General features: G+C 43.0%; 2 protein-coding genes across 5 annotated transcripts; one reads left to right on the forward strand and one right to left on the reverse strand.

Moving 5' to 3' along the window:
* Positions 1-5,940: 5,940 nt before the first annotated feature.
* LOC124113465 (pyridoxal 5'-phosphate synthase subunit PdxS-like) lies at positions 5,941-15,447 on the reverse strand. 2 transcript variants are annotated; one of them, XM_046473819.2, is made up of 9 exons: positions 15,311-15,447; positions 14,008-14,043; positions 13,263-13,325; positions 12,830-12,930; positions 12,615-12,695; positions 8,361-8,481; positions 7,878-8,024; positions 7,318-7,500; positions 5,941-6,557 (listed from the first exon to the last, which is right to left on the reverse strand). In XM_046473819.2, the coding sequence occupies exons 2-9, from the start codon at positions 14,024-14,026 to the stop codon at positions 6,256-6,258; spliced, it is 1,017 nt and encodes a 338-aa protein (XP_046329775.1). In that variant the 5' UTR covers positions 14,027-14,043; positions 15,311-15,447; the 3' UTR covers positions 5,941-6,255. The 2 variants fall into 2 exon arrangements, with proteins under 2 accessions (XP_046329775.1, XP_046329776.1); XM_046473820.2 differs by having other exon boundaries at positions 15,284-15,418.
* On the forward strand, positions 14,107-22,317 carry LOC124113467 (probable pyridoxal 5'-phosphate synthase subunit PDX2). 3 transcript variants are annotated; one of them, XM_046473822.2, is made up of 3 exons: positions 14,107-14,211; positions 19,709-20,081; positions 21,693-22,317. In XM_046473822.2, exons 2-3 carry the CDS (start codon positions 19,749-19,751, stop codon positions 22,020-22,022), a joined length of 663 nt encoding a protein of 220 aa, XP_046329778.2. In that variant the 5' UTR covers positions 14,107-14,211; positions 19,709-19,748; the 3' UTR covers positions 22,023-22,317. The 3 variants fall into 3 exon arrangements, with proteins under 3 accessions (XP_046329778.2, XP_046329779.2, XP_046329777.2); XM_046473823.2 differs by lacking the exon at positions 14,107-14,211 and adding an exon at positions 15,485-15,608; XM_046473821.2 differs by lacking the exon at positions 14,107-14,211 and adding an exon at positions 15,623-15,773.
* The last annotated feature ends 1,829 nt before the right edge of the window (positions 22,318-24,146 follow it).

The following is a 24,146-nucleotide window of genomic DNA, read 5'->3' on the forward strand; positions in this document are numbered from 1 at the left end:
TTCATGAATGTTGAATAAAAAAATAATTATTAATTTCTTTATCACGCTGAACCTATCAATATATACAGAACAAAAATGTTAGGGATCATGACTACTTTGGGGAATATTATTATAAAAATGTGTGCTAAGTCTTCATTACAAATATAATAAATAGTAAAAACCTTCAGCATGTACAAGCACCACTACTCGGATCTCCGCATGCGCAGAGGGGTGTACGTGACCTCCAATAATTAACCGTATACCGTCGTATGCGAAATAAACAATTGAAGATCACGGCAAAAGGTGCTTATGGCTGAAAATAAGTATGCGTACACACAAATCGAGTCAAGGAAATTAACTGTGTCAACTGGGGGCAATTCACACTTGCATGCACCCATAACAGAATGAGCAATTGTTACCAGTGTGTTTACTTACACCAAGATACAATGGGCGGGTGGGTGTATACAGCTGAACACCGTTATCCGTACAGATTGAATTTCAATGTCTAAATAATTAACGGAGGTCAATCATCCATTCTTAGAGTACGTTAAGGGCCGTGGGGTATTATTTGGAAAAGATTGACGCAAAGGGTGGGTGAATGTGGAAGAAGGGGCGGGGAGATTTGATGACATACAGTGGTGTCTACAAAGTCTTCATGACCTTTTTAACGAGAAAGTCTAGTTCCAGTCGCCGTGCCAGTCTGTTATTTTTATAGTTTTATAGTTATAGTTTTTAACCCCCAGGCTTTATTCGACCCATGGAACAAAAAGTCGGTAAAATGGAAAGTGAAGGACAAGGTTTTATAAATGACATCTGTGGCCAACAAGATCAGTATTAAATTAGCAAAATTGTAAGAAATAGGTCTGAAAGTTATCTGAAGTGTTGATATGAACGAGAAGAAGATTTTTTTCTCAACATTTTAGAGATTAAAACAATACTGAGTGTAGAGAAATGAAAAAATGTATGAAAGATGTATATTTTAGTGGTTTTCATAAAACGCGGTTTATAATTTGAACATACATGTACGTCTTTGACACAAATACATTTTCTTGGGAGATGTTGGCAATGTGATTATACAATAAATCTTCGAATTGTTATTTTGAAGTTCTTAACACCTGCCTTTTACACTCATCATAGGTTTACTTATGTAGTTTATCATCCATCACTGGCTTCCATGGGAGAGTCGCTTGGGGGAGACCAAGCGGTATCTTCTAGGAAATGTCGCTTCAATGAAATTACGTCATATTGCTTTGCAGACCATTGTGACGTTAGTGTCACCATGATGCCACAATACATTGCCGTCACTATTCCCTCTGCCACTGAAGCTGGTCAGCTGTACTTTTACACTCAAGGCACTGGGTCCCGTTCCACAAAGCGATCGTAGCACTAAGACAATCGTAACACACCTACTTTAACATAGACATACTAGCAGTCATACCGCCACGATCGCTTTGTGGAACGGGTCCCTCGTTATTACTGTGGACAAACTGAAATAGCTGGAATGATGATTTGGGAGGGAAAAAAGAATCTCACCCGAGTGTTGGATATCAAATTTATCAACACAAGTTGAGGATTGTCGAAGAGGTTGAAACATTCATAGTACTGACACATTTTATATTAAAAGACACCAGGTGAGATATTCTTTTGATCATGTCAAAGGTGCACACCTCCCATGTGTATTACTAAGAAAATAAAAGTATGTTTTCTGAACATGACAATAACTTGAAACTGTGCCATAGCCACCTGTCCAAAAAATCTTTTGATTATAATAATCTTTTCATGAAGAACAATTGTGTTAATGAACGCGAAAACTTCTTCGGGCCTTTTACTGTATTTACAATGGACTTGGTTTACATACTTTTCTTTTCCAAAATGCACAATCGGTGGTCGAAAGATAGAGAAAATTGGAAAATAATGTCTGGAATTTGTCACTATACAGTAAAATGGGTATGGTCAGCGTACCACTAATTACAGCCATTCTCTCCTTTGTACCATTTATACCACGTGCCTCGAAAATATCAGAGACATTATTTGTTTTTAGTGAAATGCTATTGACAGACTCGGCGGAAATAAGAAATTATTGCAATCATAATTTTAATTTTGTTCCACATTTTTTTAAATTTCGGGTTGTCGAATCTGTAAAACAATTATTTATAAACGGACGTGTTAGTTATGCTGTTTGGATGTAGAAAGTTCGTCATCGCCTCACCCAACTTCTATATGTGATTGTAAGTACATAAGTATAAAAATTACCTCTCTGTAGTTGACAGTATGTTGACCCGAAATCTAAAAAAATTGTTCGATATTGACCATTATCTTAAAGTTAGATTTCCCGTGCACAGTGTACAGTGCACAAAACACACACTACATGTACACTCGCGAGGGACGTGGCATTGCTTCCGTGTTGTAGGTAATAAAAAAACAACCACGGCAATAATGATGGTGGGGGGATTTCGGTGTACGTCCTTGTCCGATGAAATGCGAGACAAGTCCGAAACTAGGTTCAGATTTCAAAGTGAAGGCGTTCAACTGTACGTACCACAAGATGGTTTAAAATATCATATTTAAAGGGAGGAGAAGGGGGGAGAGATTGTAAAGGGGGGGGGGGGGGGGGGGGGGAGGAGAAGGGGGGAGAGACTGTAGGGGGGGAAGAGGAGAAGGGGCGAGACTGTAGGGGGAAGAGGAGAAGGGGCGAGAGGCTGTAGGGGGGGAGAAGGGGGGAGAGGCTGTAGGGTGAGAGGAGAAGGGGGAGAGACTGTAGGGGGGAGGGGAGGGGCGAGAGACTGTAGTGGGAAGAGGAGAAGGGGGAGAGATTGTAGGGAGGGAGAGGAGAAGGGGGGAGAGGCTGTAGGGGGGAAGAGGAGAAGGGGAGAGATTGTAGGGGGAAGGGGCGAGAGGCTGTAGGGGGGGAGAGGAGAAGGGGGAGAGGATGTAGGGGGAAGAGGAGAAGGGGGAGAGATTGTAGGGGGGAGAAGGGGCGAGAGATTGTAGGGGGCAAGAGGAGTAGGGGGAGAGGCTGTAGGGGGAAGATTAGAAGGGGGGAGAGAGTGTAGGGGAGGGAGAGGGGAAGGGGCGAGAGACTTTAGGGGGGAGAGGAGAAGGGGGAGAGGCTGTAGGGGGCAAGAGGAGAAGGGGGAGAGATTGTAGGGGGAGGGGAAGGGGTGAGATACTGTAGGGGGAAGAGGAGAAGGGGAGAGATTGTAGGGGAGGGAGAGGGGAAGGGGCGAGAGACTGTAGGGGGAAGAGGAGAGGGGGGAGAGATTGTAGGGGGAGAAGGGGCGAGAGACTGTAAGGGGCAAGAGGAGAAGGGGGAGAGAGTGTAGGGGGGAGAGGAGAAGGGGTGAGAGATTGTAGGGGGGGAAGGGGTAGGAGACTGTAGGGGGGAAGGGGTGAGAGACTGTAGGGGGTAAGAGAAGAAGGGGGAGAGACTGTAGGGGGAAAGAGGAGAAGGGGTGAGAGACTGTAGGGGGCAAGAGGAGAAGGGGGAGAGACTGTAGGGGGAAAGAGGTGAAGGGGTGAGAGATTGTAGGGGGGAAGGGGTAGGAGACTGTAGGGGGGAAGGGGTTAGAGACTGTAGGGGGCAAGAGAAGAAGGGGGAGAGACTGTAGGGGTGGGAGAGGAGAAGGGGTGAGAGACTCTAGGGGGCAAGAGAAGAAGGGGGAGAGACTGTAGGGGTGGGAGAGGAGAAGGGGTGAGAGACTGTAGGGGGCAAGAGGAGAAGGGGGAGAGACTGTAGGGGGAAAGAGGGGAAGGGGTGAGAGATTGTAGGGGGGGAAGGGGTAGGAGACTGTAGGAGGGAAGGGGCGAGAGACTGTAGGGGGTAAGAGAAGAAGGGGGAGAGACTGTAGGGGAGGGAGAGGAGAAGGGGTGAGAGACTGTAGGGGGCAAGAGAAGAAGGGGGAGAGACTGTAGGGGAGGGAGAGGAGAAGGGGTGAGAGACTGTAGGGGGAAGAGAAGAAGGGGGAGAGACTGTAGGGGTGGGTGAGTGGAAGGGGCGAGAGACTGTAGGGTGGTAGAGGGGAAGGGGTCAGCGAGTAAGGATGGGGATAGGAGACAGGCAGGTGAGTGACAGAGGGGCAGGTGAGAGAAACATTGAGAGAGAGAGGGAGGATGGAGTGAGAGGAGGTACATGTAGGTAAGCGAGCGGGACAAGTAATTGATTGAGAGAGGGAAGTAGTTGAGGTGAGTGAGGAAAGATAAGACAGATGGGGGAGGGGGGGTTCGCGTAGGAGTGTCGGGGTGAGGGTGGAGGTCGAAGAGCGGTGGGGGTTGGCTTGGATGCAACCTCATCCACATCATGGAAGTATTTGAATTAAATAAACACATTCAATGCATCCGTCCAATTTGAATAGAAACTTTGTCACGCACTGTATTCTGTATTCTGACATTATGACGATTTCACTGAAAGGCAGCCAATGTATACTTTATATGTAATCTCACATTAATACTCAAATGACATGTTAAACTCTTAAAACGTTGCTCAACCACACTTCCAGATACCGTGTCATGCCTAGGCACGCACATGTCACTTCTCTCTATTGTTTTATTATAATGAAAGTCGGTTATCTTAAATCGAGCCGTACACCAATTTAAGTTCACGAACTGGGCAAGATCCGAACTCCAACGCATGGCCGGGCGCTGTAAGTTGGAAAGTGAGATTCCGTGCCTACAACATAGGATCAGAAGGTCAGAGTCCTGTGCAGCTCTCTCCAGCCAGCCACTGCCGGACAGTTCCAGATTAATCAGAGGCTAAGATAAGCCTATCTTTATAAGGGATATATTCAAAGTGTTGAAGATCTCACCAGTCTTATAATTATATATGAACAAATGTCTCGCGCTATATTTTCGGATTTTGAACAATCTCCCTGATCATGGTTCTTGGTTTGTCAGCACAAAGGTCGTAGGTTTAAACAAAGTAAAGAACGCGTACCTTCATCACTTCGGACTTTCAACATTTTGCTAACATTTTTCTGACGTTTGTGTTAAAACTGAATCAAACTCACTCGGTCACCAGACAGTTTTGTTAGCGGCGAAATATAAATAAGCATACACCGTAGTATCTGATGAGTGATAATGAAGATAGCTCACACATAGTATGGACTGTCTTCACATCATTTAACCGGTGCGGTGCGGTGCGGTGCGGTGCGGTGCGGTGCGGTGCGGTGCGGTGCGGTGCGGTGCGGTGCGGTGCGGTGCGGTGCGGTGAGGTGAGGTGAGGTGCGGTGCGGTGCGGTGCGGTGCGGTGCGGTGAGGTGAGGTGAGGTGAGGTGCGGTGCGGTGAGGTGCGGTGCGGTGCGGTGAGGTGAGGTGAGGTTAGTTGCGGTGCGGTGCGATGAGGTGAGTTGAGGTGAGGTGAGGTGAGGTGAGGTGAGGTGAGGTGCGGTGCGGTGCGGTGCGGTGCGGTGAGGTGAGGTGAGGTGAGGTGAGGAGCGGTGCGGTGCGGTGCGGTGAGGTGAGGTGAGGTTAGTTGCGGTGCGGTGCGGTGCGGTGCGGTGCGGTGCGGTGCGGTGCGGTGCGGTGAGGTGAGGTGCGGTGCGGTGCGGTGCGGTGCGGTGCGGTGCGGTGCGGTGCGGTGCGGTGCGGTGCGGTGCGGTGCGGTGCGGTGAGGTGAAGTGAGGTGAGGTTAGTTGCGGTGGGGTGCGGTGGGGTGCGGCGCGGTGCGGTGCGGTGCGGTGCGGTGCGGTGCGGTGCGGTGCGGTGCGGTGCGGTGCGGTGCGGTGCCATGCGGTGCGGTGTGTATGTGGTGTTACCTAGTGTGGTTGTGGGTGTGATGATGTTATTACTCAGCTTTGTAGGGAATGCTTCCTCGCAATATGTTTTGTTAGTATGTAAAAACATAACATTGGTAATTCAAACAAGGTATATGTCCAAACGCCGCAGGCAAGATGAGTGTGGGCGGCCTCCTAATGACTGTGCCCTCTGATTCTTAATAGGGAGCAATAGTCACAAAAAGTAACGACCTTTGAAACATTTATTAATTTTATTGAAATGTGTCTCAATAATTACGTGACATGAATTATACCCGTGACATATGTATAACAATGTGACCATGAAATTAAGTTCATTGTTTGTTTTTTATAAAAAGTAAAAAGATTTATCGAATCAATTAGCGTTTGGGATGAATTTGTTTACATTCAAAGCATAATGTATGACTCTTTGAGATTCCTTGTTCAATTACAATGGATGGCTGAATGTTAATGATAAATTAATATTAATTCTATTCAATGAACAGTGAATTATATTATCGGATAACACATGACGATCTCGTGTATAAGATCAAGCGTGAGTGGTCTTAGCAGGGTTCCCTAACGTGGCATCCCAGATTTTCATGTCCTTGAACTTCATATCAACGGACGTGCCGGCCATATTGGATTGCCTTTGGTTGACCGGAATACCAAACATGGCTTCCCCGAGATCTTCACTCAGTTGCGCCAGTTTTGCGGGTTCCCGGAAGTGGGTGACAGCCTGCGCCATTGCACGTGCCCGAGGGGGAGGATTGGAGCTCTTGAATATTCCTGATCCCACGAACACACCGTCGACCCCCAGCTGCATCAGTAACGACACGTCAGCCGGAGTAGCTGCAACATATATTCATTATAGTGAGTGAGCATTGTTTTACGCCACCTTTAGTAATATTCCAGCAATATCACGGTGGGGGAGACACGAAATGGACTTCACACATTGTACCCATGTCCGGAATCGATCCCGGGACTTCAGCGTGACGAGCGAACGCTTTAACCACTAGGACTGTACATTCATTGGAGTCGTGTCACGGTCTAGACATACCGGCTGTATCACGATGTACACACTCGGAGTCACAATCAGGACACGTTCGTTATAGCATGATGGTCAATCGGAACACACCACCTCTATGATTACGTACTTCACACAGGGACAGACACACACAACAGGGACAGATCTTGGGTAGAAGAGGAACCCATGCTTGCCGTAAAAGGCGACTAATGGGATCGGACTCTCCTCCAACATTAAGCTGACACACCTTGATATCACTGGAATAGTGTTCAAAGCAGCGTTAAACCCCTTACTCACTCACTCGATTATCGTGTTAGAATAGGTCTTCAACCCATGCATGCCGTCAAAGGCGACTATGCTTGTCGTAAGAGGCGACTAACGGGGTCGGGTGGTCAGGCTCGCTTACTCGGTTGATGCATGTCATCGTATCCCAATTGCGTGGATCGATGCTCATGATATCAATCACAGGATTGTCTGGTCCAGATTCGATTATTTACAGACCGCCGTCATATAGCTGTTATATTGCTGAGTTCCGCGTTTAACAAACAAACAAACAAACAAACAGAGTCTATACTATGTACTCACCTAGGCCCCCTGCTGCAAAGTTGACAACCGGAAGTCGTCCCAGTTCCGCTGTTTTCTTAAGAAGATCATAGGGAACTCGAAGTTCTTTGGCATATGCGAAGAGTTCTGTGGAGTCAAGGGCCTGGGCTATCTTGACCTGCTTGTTGATAGTTCGGGCATGTCGTACCGCCTCCGACACGTCGCCTAGGCAACACCAATGTTCAAGAATAGGTCAAAAATAATTGTATACATGCTGAATCATCATCCATTTTATTATTTTAACATAATAATGATCAAGGAAATGTTAATGGTCCGAGGAGCCCAAATTCGCTGTGCAATGCTGCGTCTCTTAGGGTCAGGGGTCACTGGTTTGGGGTTCGAATCCCACTTTCGCCGCAATAATCCTTAGTCTGTCAGCATCATATACGTGATCGTGGAGATCACCAAAGACACTTGCGAATTTCTGTCTGCATGAAGCTAATACATCGCAATCTAACGGAAATGCGGTTAGAGTGGCGTTAAACTCACCTCACTCACTTATTTACTCACCCAAACTCATTCGCTCACTCACTCATTCTTACCTGTCCCAGCCTCCCCCTTGGTCCTGATCATTGCAGCACCCTCAGAGATCCTCCTCAATGCCTCTCCCAGATCCCTGGCCCCGCACACAAAGGGGACCTTGAACGGGTGTTTGTCAATGTGGTTTTCTTCGTCAGCTGGCGTCAGCACTTTAATAAGAGACCTTAATACTGTACAATCGTACGTTTACATATTAATAAGTATTTAAGTCATTAATGAAGAACCTCATATTATATGGAGCCTGGACCCAACAATCCAGTGATTCAAATCATAAGAATCGTTCTACGCAATTGAGCTACGATGACATGCATCAACCAAGTCAGCGAGCCTCATCACCCGATACCGTTAGTTGCCTCTTACGACAAGCATAGTCGCCTGTAAGCATGTGTTGCTGAAAACCTATTCTAACCCGGATCTTCCCGGGGCGTACGACTCATGGTCGGGTATGGATGCATTATGGATACAGTCTTCTCCAGTATAGTCACCTTCCGACTCGTCAATCATGTCCACACCCAGCGACTCCAGGATCTGTGCCTCGGCAATGTGGCCGATTCGGGTTTTGGCCATGACGGGAATAGTCACGGCAGCGATAATCCCTTTAATTATCTGTGAACATACCGGAAGAATCAAGCATTATCACTTTAATTATCTGTGAACATGCCGGAAGAATCAAGCATTATCACTTTAATTATCTGTGAACATACTGGGAGAATCAAGCAGTATTACCTTTAATTATCTGTAAACATACTGGGAGATTCAAGCATTATCCCTTTAACTATCTGTAAACATACCGGAAGAATCAAGCATTATCACTTTAATTATCTGTGAACATACCGGAAGAATCAAGCATTATCACTTTAATTATCTGTGAACATACCGGAAGAATCAAGCATTATCACTTTAATTATCTGTGAACATACCGGAAGAATCAAGCAGTATCACTTTAATTATCTGTGAACATACCGGGAGAATCAAGCATTATTACTTTAATTATCTGTGAACATACCGGAAGAATCAAGCATTATCACTTTAATTATCTGTGAACATACTGGGAGATTCAAGCATTATCAATTTAATTATCTGTGAACATACCGTGAGAATCAAGCATTATCCCTTTAATTATCTGTGAACATACCGGAAGAATCAAGCATTATCACTTTAATTATCTGTGAACATACCGGGAGAATCAAGCATTGTCCCTTTAACTATCTGTGAACATACCGGGAGAATCAAGCAGTATCCCTTTAATTATCTGTGAACATACCGTAAGAATCAAGCATTATCACTTTAATTATCTGTGAACATACCGGGATAATCAAGCATTATCCCTTTAATTATCTGTGAACATACCGTGAGAATCAAGCATTATCCCTTTAATTATCTGTGAACATACTGGGAGAATCAAGCATTATCCCTTTAACTTTCTGTGAACATACTGGGAGAATCAAGCATTGTCCCTTTAACTATCTGTGAACATACCGGAAGAATCAAGCATTATCACTTTTATTATCTGTGAACATACCGGAAGAATCAAGCATTATCACTTTAATTATCTGTGAACATACCGGAAGAATCAAGCATTATCACTTTAATTATCTGTGAACATACCGGAAGAATCAAGCATTATCACTTTAATTATCTGTGAACATACCGGAAGAATCAAGCATTATCACTTTAATTATCTGTGAACATACCGGAAGAATCAAGCAGTATCACTTTAATTATCTGTGAACATACCGGGAGAATCAAGCATTATTACTTTAATTATCTGTGAACATACCGTAAGAATCAAGCATTATCACTTTAATTATCTGTGAACATACTGGGAGATTCAAGCATTATCACTTTAATTATCTGTGATGAACATACTGGGAGAATCAAGCATTATCCCTTTAATTATCTGTGAACATACCGGAAGAATCAAGCATTATCACTTTAATTATCTGTGAACATACCGGGAGAATCAAGCATTGTCCCTTTAACTATCTGTGAACATACTGGGAGAATCAAGCAGTATCCCTTTAATTATCTGTGAACATACCGTAAGAATCAAGCATTATCACTTTAATTATCTGTGAACATACCGGGATAATCAAGCATTATCCCTTTAATTATCTGTGAACATGCCAGGAGAATCAAGCATTATCACTTTAACTATCTGTGAACATACTGGGATAATCAAGCATTATCCCTTTAATTATCTGTGAACATACTGGGAGAATCAAGCATTGTCCCTTTAATTATCTGTGAACATACTGGGAGAATCAAGCATTGTCCCTTTAACTATCTGTGAACATACTGGGAGAATCAAGCATTATCCCTTTAACTATCTGTGAACATACTGGGAGAATCAAGCATTGTCCCTTTAACTATCTGTGAACATACCGGGAGAATCAAGCATTGTCCCTTTAACTATCTGTGAACATACTGGGAGAATCAAGCATTGTCCCTTTAACTATCTGTGAACATACTGAGAGAATCAAGCATTATCCCTTTAACTATCTGTGAACACACTGGGAGAATCAAGCATTGTCCCTTTAACTATCTGTGAACATACCGGGAGAATCAAGCATTGTCCCTTTAACTATCTGTGAACATACTGGGAGAATCAAGCATTGTCCCTTTAACTATCTGTGAACATACTGGGAGAATCAGGCATTGTCCCTTTAACTATCTGTGAACATACCGGGAGAATCAAGCATTATCCCTTTAACTATCTGTGAACATACCGTGATGAGAATCAAGCATTATCCCTTTAATTATATGTGAACATACTGGGAGAATCAAGCATTGTCCCTTTAATTATCTGTGAACATACTGGGAGAATCAAGCATTATCCCTTTAATTATCTGTGAACATACCGGGAGAATCAAGCATTGTCCCTTTAATTATCTGTGAACACACTGGGAGAATCAAGCATTATCCCTTTAACTATCTGTGAACATACCGTGAGAATCAAGCATTATCCCTTTAACTATCTGTGAACATACTGAGAGAATCAAGCATTGTCCCTTTAATTATCTGTGAACATACTGGGAGAATCAAGCATTATCCCTTTAATTATCTGTGAACATACTGGGAGAATCAAGCATTATCCCTTTAATTATCTGTGAACATACCGGGAGAATCAAGCATTGTCCCTTTAATTATCTGTGAACATACCGGGAGAATCAAGCATTGTCCCTTTAATTATCTGTGAACACACTGGGAGAATCAAGCATTATCCCTTTAACTATCTGTGAACATACCGTGAGAATCAAGCATTATCCCTTTAATTATCTGTGAACATACTGAGAGAATCAAGCATTGTCCCTTTAATTATCGGTGAACATACTGGGAGAATCAAGCATTATCCCTTTAATTATCTGTGAACATACTGGGAGAATCAAGCATTATCCCTTTAATTATCTGTGAACATACCGGGAGAATCAAGCATTGTCCCTTTAATTATCTGTGAACATACTGGGAGAATCAAGCATTATCCCTTTAACTATCTGTGAACATACCGTGAGAATCAAGCATTATCCCTTTAATTATCTGTGAACATACTGAGAGAATCAAGCATTGTCCCTTTAATTATCTGTGAACATACTGGGAGAATCAAGCATTATCCCTTTAATTATCTGTGAACATACTGGGAGAATCAAGCATTATCCCTTTAATTATCTGTGAACATACCGGGAGAATCAAGCATTGTCCCTTTAATTATCTGTGAACATACTGGGAGAATCAAGCATTATCCCTTTAACTATCTGTGAACATACCGTGAGAATCAAGCATTATCCCTTTAATTATCTGTGAACATACTGAGAGAATCAAGCATTGTCCCTTTAATTATCTTTGAACATACTGGGAGAATCAAGCATTATCCCTTTAATTATCTGTGAACATACTGGGAGAATCAAGCATTATCCCTTTAACTATCTGTGAACATACCAGAAGAATCAAGCATTATCCCTTTAATTATCTGTGAACATACCGGAAGAATCAAGCATTGTCCCTTTAACTATCTGTGAACATACTGGGAGAATCAAGCATTGTCCCTTTAACTATCTGTGAACATACTGGGAGAATCAAGCATTGTCCCTTTAACTATCTGTGAACATACCGGGAGAATCAAGCATTATCACTTTAATTATCTGTGAACATACTGAGAGAATCAAGCATTGTCCCTTTAATTATCTGTGAACATACTGGGAGAATCAAGCATTATCCCTTTAATTATCTGTGAACATACTGGGAGAATCAAGCATTGTCCCTTTAATTATCTGTGAACACACTGGGAGAATCAAGCATTATCCCTTTAACTATCTGTGAACATACCGTGAGAATCAAGCATTATCCCTTTAATTATCTGTGAACATACTGAGAGAATCAAGCATTGTCCCTTTAATTATCTGTGAACATACTGGGAGAATCAAGCATTATCCCTTTAATTATCTGTGAACATACTGGGAGAATCAAGCATTATCCCTTTAACTATCTGTGAACATACCGGAAGAATCAAGCATTGTCCCTTTAACTATCTGTGAACATACTGGGAGAATCAAGCATTGTCCCTTTAACTATCTGTGAACATACTGGGAGAATCAAGCATTATCACTTTAATTATCTGTGAACATACCGGAAGAATCAAGCAGTTAACGTGGATCCAAGCTGGAGTTGTTTTCGGCTTTGATCATTATATGAATAAGGTGTGAGAAAAATTCGCAAATACACATATGTGCGTGTGATCTAACCTTGGGATCGGTCATTCGAGCAACACCACCTTGGCGGCGAATATCGGCCGGAACTCGTTCTAAAGCCATCACTGCGCATGCCTGGAATATGGAATGTTGATATACAACTACGAACTGTTCACGAACGTGACAGTAATTTAACAAAACTTTAATTAGTAATGTGTAGGTGGGTTTTTCGTTTTAAATGCATGCTTTCTGGGGTTTTTTATACGCACTCCCGCTTCCTCTGCGATCCTGGCTTCTTCCGGTGTAGTAACGTCCATGATGATCCCGCCCTTCGCCATCTGGGCCATACCGGCCTTCACCTTGAATGTGCCTGAAGGTCAAGGTTATCAGGTTCGTCAGGAATGGAAACTCTTTGCAAACTCAATCTATCTATACTAAAACAGCTACCCAAATGCAAAATTCAAAAAGAACTTACCATTAGAATAATCAAGTAAATAGAGTTGGTATTCTGTGACTTAAAGAGCCTAGATTTTGCGTCTTTGTTGTAACGCTGATCTCATATGATTTTCACCGAAATATAATTTCTTCGACACCAAATATTGATAAACAAATTCGCATCAAATCAAGTCAAAACGCGTCAAATGTATCAAAAGTTATTAAACGTGAAGAACATTGACAATAAGGGGCCCATTCTTATCAAACCTGTCTGCGACGATGTTTTTGCAGCATTGTCGACAACGAGGTTGGTGACGTTGATGCCGGAACCTGCAACGTCAATCAGATACGGTGTATTGAATTTGTAAATATGTGTAAATGTTCCAAGTCAGTAAGCGTCGAGTCTGGACAAATCAGTGAGCCTAAGCCTAAGAGATGGAGGTTTTTAGACTTTTAACACGTTGGTGACAAACCTAGCAGCATCACCAGGACATGTCTGGGATTCGAACTCACGATCATAGGTTTCTGGCACGCTAAAGGGACGCGACTGCGCACAATAGAATCAAGCCTCGGAGGTTAAAAAATCATCTACTAGTGTTGACATATTTGATATGAAAAGGTCGCTCAGTGAGATTGTCTACATATCAAACATTAAGATATCTAGTGGTAGACCGTCTGCCCGGCCGCGTCCTATCAAAAGACGTAAAAGATTATACTTGTTGTTACCCTGCCTGGCGTTCGGCACCAACGGGCTAAAACATGGACTGGTCGGCTCGGAGTCGGTATACTGTGAGAGAGGCAGTGGGTGAGTTAAACTGCGGCATGGTATTTCAGTGGACTTGCACTATAAAATCGGCGTTAATACGCACTAGTACAAGCAGCCACACACGTACATACACGTCGCTATATAACCGCAAAAATCTTGAACGCGACGTTAAACCCCATTTCACCATCACATCAAACAGTGAAATGTAAATATTATATCCCATGCATAACATAACAGTAAACTTACCGTTTACAAGTGTCGCCATCTTCGGTGTTGATTGTTCTGGAAGCGTGAAAGGATTCTGGGTCAATGTGTGGCGAATACTGAACGTGACATGAATATGACCAGTACGTGTGTGTCTCGAGCTCGTGGTTCAAAGTTCACAAAACACTATTGGTGTGCTTTGTGCGATCATAACAGTTCCTTATAAGGACAGCGAGATATGTGAAGGTAAGTTTAAAATAGTTCTGTGTTATATGGTTAGTTCAAAACAACGAATGTCCTTATTTCGAATTTGTTTGTTTGTTTGCTGTTGAACGCCGCACTGAGCAATATTCAAGCTATATGACGGCAGTCTGTAAATTATTGAATATGACAACCCGATCCCTTTAGTCGCCTCTTACGACAAGCATGGTTTGATGAAGACCGATTCTAACCCGGATCTTCAAGGGGGAATTGCGATGTAAAAGTGTCATGTATGCCGAGATCATACATTGTAAGAAAACTATCTTGCTGTAACTGTTGGAACCATACGCCATATACAAGTAAAAACAATCAAAACGAATATGAGGTCTGAGTGTTAATGAAATGAATAAATGAGGTTTGTACATAACTACAATACAATAGAGTGAATGATGAAACGTGTTTGTTTTCTCATGAAAATGAAAACAATACAATTTATGTTCTTGCATAATAAATTCGGTAAAAGACCGGTAATAATTTTATATTTGTTTAAGTTGACATATAGTGGAAAGTTGTAACCTCTATCACCCTGAGGGGCGGGCGGGTAGCCGAGTGGTTAAAGCGTTCGCTCGTCACGCCGAAGACCCGGGTTCGAATCCCGACATGGGTACAATGTGTGAAGCCCATTTCTGGTGTCCCCCGCCGTGATATTGCTGGAATATTGCTAAAAGCGGCGTAAAACCAAACTCCCTCTCTCACTCACTATCACTCTGAATTCGACACGTTGTTCAAAAAGATTTGACATGCCGTGCCAATATACTCTTATCAGAGGGTTACGCAAAGTACGGGATCGAGGTTAGCAGTTGTCGGACTTACAGTTGTGTGGAAGCCTCGGTGGCTGTGTGAGTTAGGTGCCCCCCCCCCCCCCCCCCCCCCCCCCCCCCCATCATCCCAATTACTAGAATTTTTACTTTACTTGTAATCCTAAATACAGCATGTTAAATTTGATTACTTTCTAAAAGACAGTGTCAATTCAGACGAACTGGTGTTTCAACAGGTTGAAACAAACTTGCTATGACTATACATTCTCCAACCCAATCCCCCTGTTAAAGGTACATACCCGACCAGAATATTTGAAGGTCCTCACCTTGTTGAAGTAACGTCGTTGGTCCAGAGGGTGTAGTTGATGGAGGGTGGTCGTGTGACACTGATACCCGACACTCCTTCTGGGTCCGTATTTACAAGAGTCGATCACGTGACCTATTACATCAGCTTATCTTTCTGTATTGTCACCGCTCGGAATATTCTATTCAACGGCCCCCTTGTGATTAGGCGCTGATAAAGTATGCAAACACCCTCGTCAATACAAACGTGAGATCACACGTCACCCTCTCTTGCAAACATAGGTATTAGTGTTTTATCGCTATAACTTTTGACATGATAAGGTAAGGTTTTTTCATGGATATCGGATACCGATGTTTTAACGTTGCACCAGATAGTTACAAGTGTGTCAGGTCAAAGTGAAAGAGGTCAGAATTATTTCATAAGACAAGCATGACTCGCCATTCAGACGAATGATTTGCTTCAGCAGCGCCTGAATATCCAGTGATGTAAGTGCCAGAAAACATTCGCTCTTTTTAACCAGTTTATAGTTTACCAGTTTACTTGTATAACTATCCAACATTCATGATTCTCAAAGATGTTGACGATCGATATGTTTTAATTCAACTATCAAATACACTACCGGGCAAAAGTTATATACACCCATGACTGTGGCTAAAAATGAATCAAACAAGAAATGGTTATTCGATGGTGATGTATTTGAGGTTCATGCACACGAAGTCGAGTTTCCAATGACTGGACACGGGTAAGTAATACGTGTATCTTAGACTAAGTTTGAACTGTTTCGGTGACTGTTTTTAGCTAAGCAATATCTTGATACCGTGTGTAATTTTCAAGTGTATACATTCTTTTGCAAGGCAATTGTTTTATTAAGATTTACGTTTGCATCTGCAAAATGTGTATGGCGTTATGTGGAAAGTCACTGAACAGCTCATTTGCAAGACTGATAATGTGTTACTAGATTAGATGATGAGTCCTTCAGCTACATTGTATATGGCAGCGTCGTCACTCTCGCACCATCAGTGTCTCCACCACCCTATATCTAAACAAACCGGTCGCCATTGCTCAACCAAAGTTACCCCCTTGTCCGTAGCAAACGGGAGTAATTAAATACCGTATTCGACGTAATAAGCGCCCCGCTCTAATAAGCGCCCATGGCGATATTTGCTAATATGTTGGCTAGTGAACAATCCAAATTAGCACCCCTTCCGATTGATCAATGTACACAAGACTTATTTATTCGCGTATTATACCCACTCGTGTGTTATATGCACCCTTAATTATGGGCAATTATATTCTGGAAAAATCTGTCGTATATCAACATTTCAGGCTGTAAGCATAAACCACAAAATTTATCTTTCAAATCGTTTTTTTTCCACCAAAATAATTTTCAAATAAGAGCCCCCCAATTTCTAATTTTGAGAACGCCCAGGGCGTTTAAGACGTCGAATACGGTAATGATAGTTACATTAAAACTGCTTGTGGTTCCAATCAATGCGACCGACAGTCTAACAATATAAGACGAGTAGCAACTTTTGGAAGTACTGATATTGTCATGTGACGTTCTTATAGCCAAGTTTATATTTTCAACTTAAACGCAAGTTTTCAAGCATATGTTTTGATTATTAGGATAAAACGCAATGATATGCACTCGTCTGTGTCGTAAACATGTTTAGATGATGGGAATGGTTTAGGTGGTTTTAGGCTATAGGGGAACAGCTCATTTGATATGTTTAGACCCTTAACGTGTTTAAATAGAACACAGTATAAGTGTTTCCCGTTTAGAATTAAAACACATTTCTAAACATGTTTAGATTTCAACTTGCCTTGTGTGTTTACATTCTAAACATGTTGGCATCCAGTGATTATGCCAGACTATAACAATATAGTTGTCGAAGTTACAATTGCAGTCCTTAATTCCACTGTATGTGTATCGCTCTCGGTGTCATAAATATGTGTCGTTTACATAACAATAATCTCAATGGGAGAGGGAGTTCTAAGTTGTGATAACTTGTACCCAATCCTTTTCATGAGAATAAAATATGTTTAAACTAAACTAACAATAATCATTATTGTTGTATAAACACTGGATCTGTGAATCATGTTACACAAGCAATGCGCGGGTCGTTTCATAAGCACCCTGTATACAGTTTCATAAGGGTATTTATCTTATCTATCAACGATAAAGAATTACATCATCAACCGAGAAGATAGTATGTAGTTCACGGAATAAGGACAGTAAGGTGATGAGGATGACAAAGTAAACTGATATAAGTGCTAGGTGGTAAGTTGAGTGAGTGAGTATTGTTTTACGACGCTTTTAGCAATATTCCAGAAATATCATGGCGGGGGACACCAGAAATGGGCTCACACATTGTGCCCATGTCGGGAATCGAACTCGGGTCTTCGGCGTGACGAGCGAACGCTTTAACCACTATGCTACCCGACCGACCAGGTGGTAAGTGGAACAAGAGACGATGTAAAGTCGCGAACACCTGGTGTTATCACTTTGTTGTAGTGGTTTATAAAGACATCCTTATTGTATACTGTAAATCTTGAAATTAACGCGTGCGCGAATTAAATGCGAAAATGCGAATGGTCTTTGCTCGCATTAATTGACTTCACATTTATGTCTCCAAAATGACTATCAACAATTAGACGGCCCCGCTGCACGCTTTAGATAGCGGAAATACCAACTCCAATGTAAACACAAACACGTTTTTAGTATATAAAATCGTACAGTTTATTTTAGATTTCTTTTCTTTTCTTTTGATTATGGAAACGGTTGGGTCGCTTTTGTTGTTTTTGCAAGAGATTAGGATGCCGTAAAATGGTATCTTCCCAAAACGCAGGCCCGTTAAAACAACACTCGTTATGGCTGGTTGCATCAGTATTTAGTACCCTGTACCCTTGATTAAGTAAAATGGTATCACCCATGTAACAAGAAAGAAAGCTGGGTAGATTTCACAATTTTCTCATGTTGAAACATATTTATATGTTATACCATAAACAAGTAAAATACGGTGTATAAACAGTGAAGAAGAGTGTAATTATTTTCCTGGATCATTGTATATTGGAAGTGAGGGAGTGGCATCTAACGCATCTTCCCGGGGCAAGTGTGTCCACGTGACTTTGATATAGAAGCTGGATGACGCTCCTGCCTCGGGAAGATGCGTCCAACGGTGCTTTGAACACTTATATCAAGACGTGTCAGCTCAATGTGAGAGGTAACAGTGTGAAGGTGACACACGTCAAGCATAAACGTATGCTACTGCATGGTGAACCCTTCTAACACGTTCTGACTTGTGTGAAGGATACAAATCTGCATAGCGAATTGTGAATCAGGTCGATTCAAGGACGAACCGTGCCTCCGTACGAGTAAATGAACTGAGATATGGGTTAAAAAGCAGTACAACGGAAACTGGTTGAACGGAATAGGGTTAACCTTACACAGCATACGGTTTATTCACACTGTGACCCATAGCCAGTTGGGGCTATCAAGTTCTCGTGTGTCTTGTGCACACACGCATACATGTTTGTCCTACCCTAAAATAACTCCTGCATATACTAACCCCACCCACCCACCCCACCCCCACCCCCCACCCCCAACCCCCCCCCAAAAGTAGGTTAGTATTGAATTGCGCACCCTACCCTATAGTTATTTAACATGAGTTATTGCCCTTTAAATCGATCAAAGTTGGATTAATTTGCAAAACTCAGTCTGAACTCCTTTGTGTCTGCATTCATAAAAACTTCTAATTTGTTATTTTTTGTTTGTTTGTTTGTTGTTTAACGCCGCACTAAGCAATATTCTAGCTATATGACGGCGGTGTGTAAATACTCGAGTCTGGATCAGACAATCCAGTGATTGATATCATGAGCATCGACCCACGCTATTCGGATACGATGACATGCATCAACCGAGTAAGCGAGCCTGACCACCCGACCCCGTTTGTCGCCTCTTACGACAAGCATAGTCGCCTTTGACGGCATGCATGGGTTGAAGACCTATTCTAACACGATATTCGAGTGAGTGAGTGAGGGGTTTAACGCTGCTTTAAATCTATTCCAGTTATATCAAGGTGTGTCAGCTTAATGTTGGAGGGAAGTCCGAAATGATGCAGGTATCTATCTGACGTCTACCGCTTTGGTGAAACAAACTAGTACGTATATGGTGGTGACAAACCTAGAAACAGAATCGGGATTCGAACCGATAATCTCAGGTTTCTAGCGTTTCCAAGGGACACAAAACTGTCAAGTGAATTGCGGCGCCTTAGACTAGGTCAGCCGTGCCCTCACGCGAAATTGGACTCACACTTTATTACATTAAGATGCGTCATGTAACCAATATGCATTTAGCAGTTATATACATCAAACACTATGACCACTAAAGAAAAATATAGTTTCTAATTTTCTCTTTCAGATAACCTCGTCTTCTGCAAAAATATTTCCATCTTTACAAAATGGAAACATTAAAAGTTGGAATCCTTGAGATTCAAGGCGCATTCCTCGAGCATAAGATATCCCTCCTGGCTGCTGCTAAGGAACTATCAGATGACGTCACAGTTGACGTCATCGGTGTCCGGAATGTGTCACACATTACGTCAGACATGGTTGGCTTGATTATTCCCGGAGGTGAAAGCACAGCCATAAGTTTATTTCTGAGAAGAAACGACATGGAGCAGCCCCTGAAGGATTGGGTTAAGGACAAGCATCACGTGACTTGGGGAACATGCGCAGGGATGATTCTGTTGTCCAAGGTTACGGAGAACCAAAAGAAGGGAGGTCAATATTCGGTGAGTATGAGCAAACTGATGAAACAGATACCTTTGTTTTTTGGTCTCCTCTAATGTATTCTAACACGCCAGTGGTGGTATATATCATATCGTTGAGGAACTGTCACTTATCCTGTATATCTTTTAGGCAGTTAAAAACATTCTCATGAGGTTGTTCTTTCAAAACTGACTATTTAGCGAGGGTTAATATTTTTCTGTTTTATTTCTCTACATTCAAGGGCGGTGGGGTAGCCTAGTGGTTAAGGTGTTCGCTCGTCATGCCGAAGGTCCGGGTTCGATTCCTCACATTGGTACCATGTATGAAGTCCATTTCTGGTGTCCCCCGCTCTTGCTGGAATATTGCTAAAAGCGACCTAAAACCACACTCACTCACTCTCTAATTTACATTCAAAACGTCAACCTGAAAGTAGTCTTTGCTGTTGTGTATCACGAGATCCTTTCTGGTCACGCTGAGCAACGTCGAGATGGGTCAGAGGCCACGGTGACCACAGCTGGGTTTCCCTGCGAATCTGACCCGGCGAATGGCATGGTGTGTGAAAAATGTTTGTGAAGAAAGAGACTCTCTTCATTTAAACGCATGCATCATTTGGAATTCTTTAGAGTAGTACTTTCGAGTGAGTGAGTGAGTGAGTATGGTTTTACGCCGCTTCCAGCAATATCACGGCGGGGGACACCAGAAATGGGCTTCACACATTGTACCCATGTCGGGAATCGAACCCGGGTCTTCAGCGTGACGAGCGAACGCTTTAACCACTAGGCTACCCGACCGCCCCTAGTACTTTCGAAAAGTAATATAGGCCATAGTCCCAGGTTACACGTCGAGAAGTACAGAGTGAGTATATTTATTTTAATGAATAAGAATGAAAACAACATGAAATTACAGGTACGGCTATATAACATGTTGAAAAAATTGCTTTCGTGGTTATCAGGAAGCGTTTTTATGGTACTTAAACATGAGCAAGTCTTTGAACCGAGCTGATTTTCTTACACGTACACAAAGGCAGTACAAATATTTGGTAATCATTATTTTGGGCCACGAGCTTGCATTATGGTTAAAATTTCTTTTGAAGATGTAACAAATGTCCCCTTTCCCTCATTTTAACTGTTATTTTGTACTTGATCATCCCCAAAAGTACACGATCGTCTAGGGGGCACGGGTGGCCCAGTCGTCTAAGGCGCCGCGATTCGCTGTGCAGAGTTGCGTCCCATGGGCACGTCAGAAACCTATGATTGTGGGTTCGAATCCCGGTTCGCCCCGATTATGTTTATAGGTTTGTCAGCACTATATCCGTGCTCGTGGGTTTCACCGAAGTGGTAAACGTCTGAGACCTGCATCACTTCGGGCTTTCCTCCCCCATAAAGCTGACACGCCGTGATATAACTGGAATTTAAACCCAACTCACTCTTTCACCCCATAATCGTCTAGCGAAAGAAACGGAAATGGCTACTTGTCAACCATGTGAACATGTCTGGTTACGTTCTTCCTAATATTTCATAGTTTTCCGTAACCATAACGTTTCCAGTGGGCCAACACACCTACCTAGTCCTTTTTAGTATATCAATACGTTCCCTAGATCTCGTCATGTAATGTTATATAATATCTTTATTCAGTTGGAGGCCCTTGACGTAGTGGTATCACGAAACTACTTCGGGAGACAAGTCAACAGCTTCGAAGGAGATCTGAACATCACCGACCCGGAACTACTTTCAATGCAAACCGGAAACGAACCATTTCGTAGTGTATTCATACGAGCTCCTGCTATCAGCAGAACAACTGACCCGAGTGTCAAGATCCTGGCCAGTGCGTCTACCGAAGACAAACCAGAAGCAGCTATTGTGGGTTGTCGTCAGGGGAATATTCTTGCAACGGCATTTCATCCGGAACTTACCGAAGACACCCGATGGCATCTATATTTTCTTCGAATGATTCAACGTAGATGACTGCAGATGAGAAGACGAACGCTACTTCTTGTTATGTGAAGTCCTCGTCAAGCAAATACCGTGCAGGATAATGTATAATACTATGTATGCCTGTATATGTAAAATTAGCCCTTTGATTGAATTCTGCAGGGGCAGGTACTGCATTGAATTGGATATTCAGTATGACATTCAGATATGTTACACCATATATATGGTCAAATATTATTTTTCAATTCGAAATCAAAGCATTTCGTTTCCTAGATATTGTAAAACTGTGGTTCTAATGTTTCATGAATAAAGTTCAAAATCCAGTGAATTTCTGTCAAAGTACATTCTAGTTACCGATGTGATATTCTATTATGACAACTTCATTACCGTCGAGTGAACTGGGGCGGCGTGATTGGCCAATTGCATAATCATGTACCGATGGCGTCAAGCATTGGTCTTCTGTTTTGCAACTGGTTTTCCTGGTCCAGGCTCGATCTGTACAGGCCCACGTGGTATAGCTGGAACATTGGGGCCTATTTCGTCGAACGACTTTCACTCACTATGAACTTTCAGAGCAAAAAACTCTTGCGCACTGACAGGTCGCCATTGTGTAAATGCACTTCATGGAAAAAGAACATGTGCCTTGAGAAGGATAAATAACTCATGTTATATAAATGTTATAAAGGCACTGCACCACGAACATGGTTTTTTTAGCGATCTTATCTTCATATCTGATAGCGCCATCTGTTATTCAAGGCTGGTTCACGCCCCCGTTCTATACATGTAGATGGGTCGCCATCATGTAGCTGGAATGTGACTGAATGCTGTCGTCATGTCGCTGGAATGTTACTGAATGCGGCCATCATGTAGCTGGAATGTGACTGAATGCGGCCGTCATGTAGCTGGAATGTTACTGAATGCTGTCGTCATGTAGCTGGAATGTTACTGAATGCCGCCGTCATGTAGCTGGAATGTTACTGAATGCTGCCATCATGTAGCTGGAATGTTACTGAATGCGGCCATCATGTAGCTGGAATGTTACTGAATGCGGCCGTCATGTAGCTGGAATGTTACTGAATGCTGTCGTCATGTAGCTGGAATGTTACTGAATGCGGCCGTCATGTAGCTGGAATGTTACTGAATGCTGTCGTCATGTAGCTGGAATGTTACTGGATGCGGCCGTCATGTAGCTGGAATGTTACTGAATGCGGCCATCATGTAGCTGGAAATCGACTGAATGCGGCCATCATGTAGCTGGAATGTGACTGAATGCGGCCATCATGTGGGCTGGAATGTTACTCAATGCTGTCGTCATGTAGCTGGAATGTTACTGGATGCGGCCGTCATGTAGCTGGAATGGTACTGAATGCGGCCATCATGTAGCTGGAATGTTACTGAATGCGGCCGTCATGTAGCTGGAATGTGACTGAATGCGGCCATCATGTAGCTGGAATGTTACTGAATGCGGCCATCATGTAGCTGGAATGTGACTGAATGCGGCCGTCATGTAGCTGGAATGGTACTGAATGCGGCCGTCATGTAGCTGGAATGTTACTGAATGCCGCCATCATGTAGCTGGAATGTTACTGAATGCCGCCGTCATGTAGTTGGAATGTTACTGAATGCTGCCATCATGTAGCTGGAATGTGACTGAATGCGGCCGTCATGTAGCTGGAATGTGACTGAATGCGGCCGTCATGTAGCTGGAATGTTACTGAATGCCGCCGTCATGTAGCTGGAATGTTACTGAATGCGGCCGTCATGTAGCTGGAATGTGACTGAATGCCACCGTCATGTAGCTGGAATGTGACTGAATGCGGCCGTCATGTAGCTGGAATGTGACTGAATGCGGCCATCATGTACCTGGAATGTGACTGAATGCGGCCGTCATGTAGCTGTAATGTGACTGAATGCGGCCGTCATGTAGCTGGAATGTTACTGAATGCGGCCATCATGTAGCTGGAATGTTACTGAATGCCGCCGTCATGTAGCTGGAATGTTACTGAATGCGGCCGTCATGTAGCTGGAATGTTACTGGATGCGGCCATCATGTAGCTGGAATGTTACTGAATGCGGCCGTCATGTAGCTGGATTGTGACTGAATGCGGCCATCATGTAGCTGGAATGTTACTGAATGCCGCCGTCATGTAGCTGGAA

The sequence above is a fragment of the Haliotis rufescens genome, unplaced genomic scaffold (genome assembly GCF_023055435.1).
Source record: "Haliotis rufescens isolate VD_foot unplaced genomic scaffold, xgHalRufe1.0.p SCAF_6, whole genome shotgun sequence".
In the NCBI taxonomy this organism is placed as follows: Eukaryota; Metazoa; Mollusca; class Gastropoda; order Lepetellida; family Haliotidae; genus Haliotis; species Haliotis rufescens.

Excerpts from the sequence above, each read along its gene's own strand:
- LOC124113465 (XM_046473819.2), bottom strand. Across the intron at positions 8,025-8,360 it reads CATGATTGACGAGTCGGAAG|TGCTGACGCCAGCTGACGAA; the intron begins GTGACTATACTG and ends CTCTTATTAAAG. Across the intron at positions 7,501-7,877 it reads CAAGGGGGAGGCTGGGACAG|GCGACGTGTCGGAGGCGGTA; the intron begins GTAAGAATGAGT and ends GGTGTTGCCTAG.
- LOC124113467 (XM_046473822.2), top strand. The coding sequence starts at position 19,749 with ATGGAAACATTAAAAGTTGGAATCCTTGAGATTCAAGGCGCATTCCTC. Across the intron at positions 20,082-21,692 it reads AGAAGGGAGGTCAATATTCG|TTGGAGGCCCTTGACGTAGT; the intron begins GTGAGTATGAGC and ends ATCTTTATTCAG.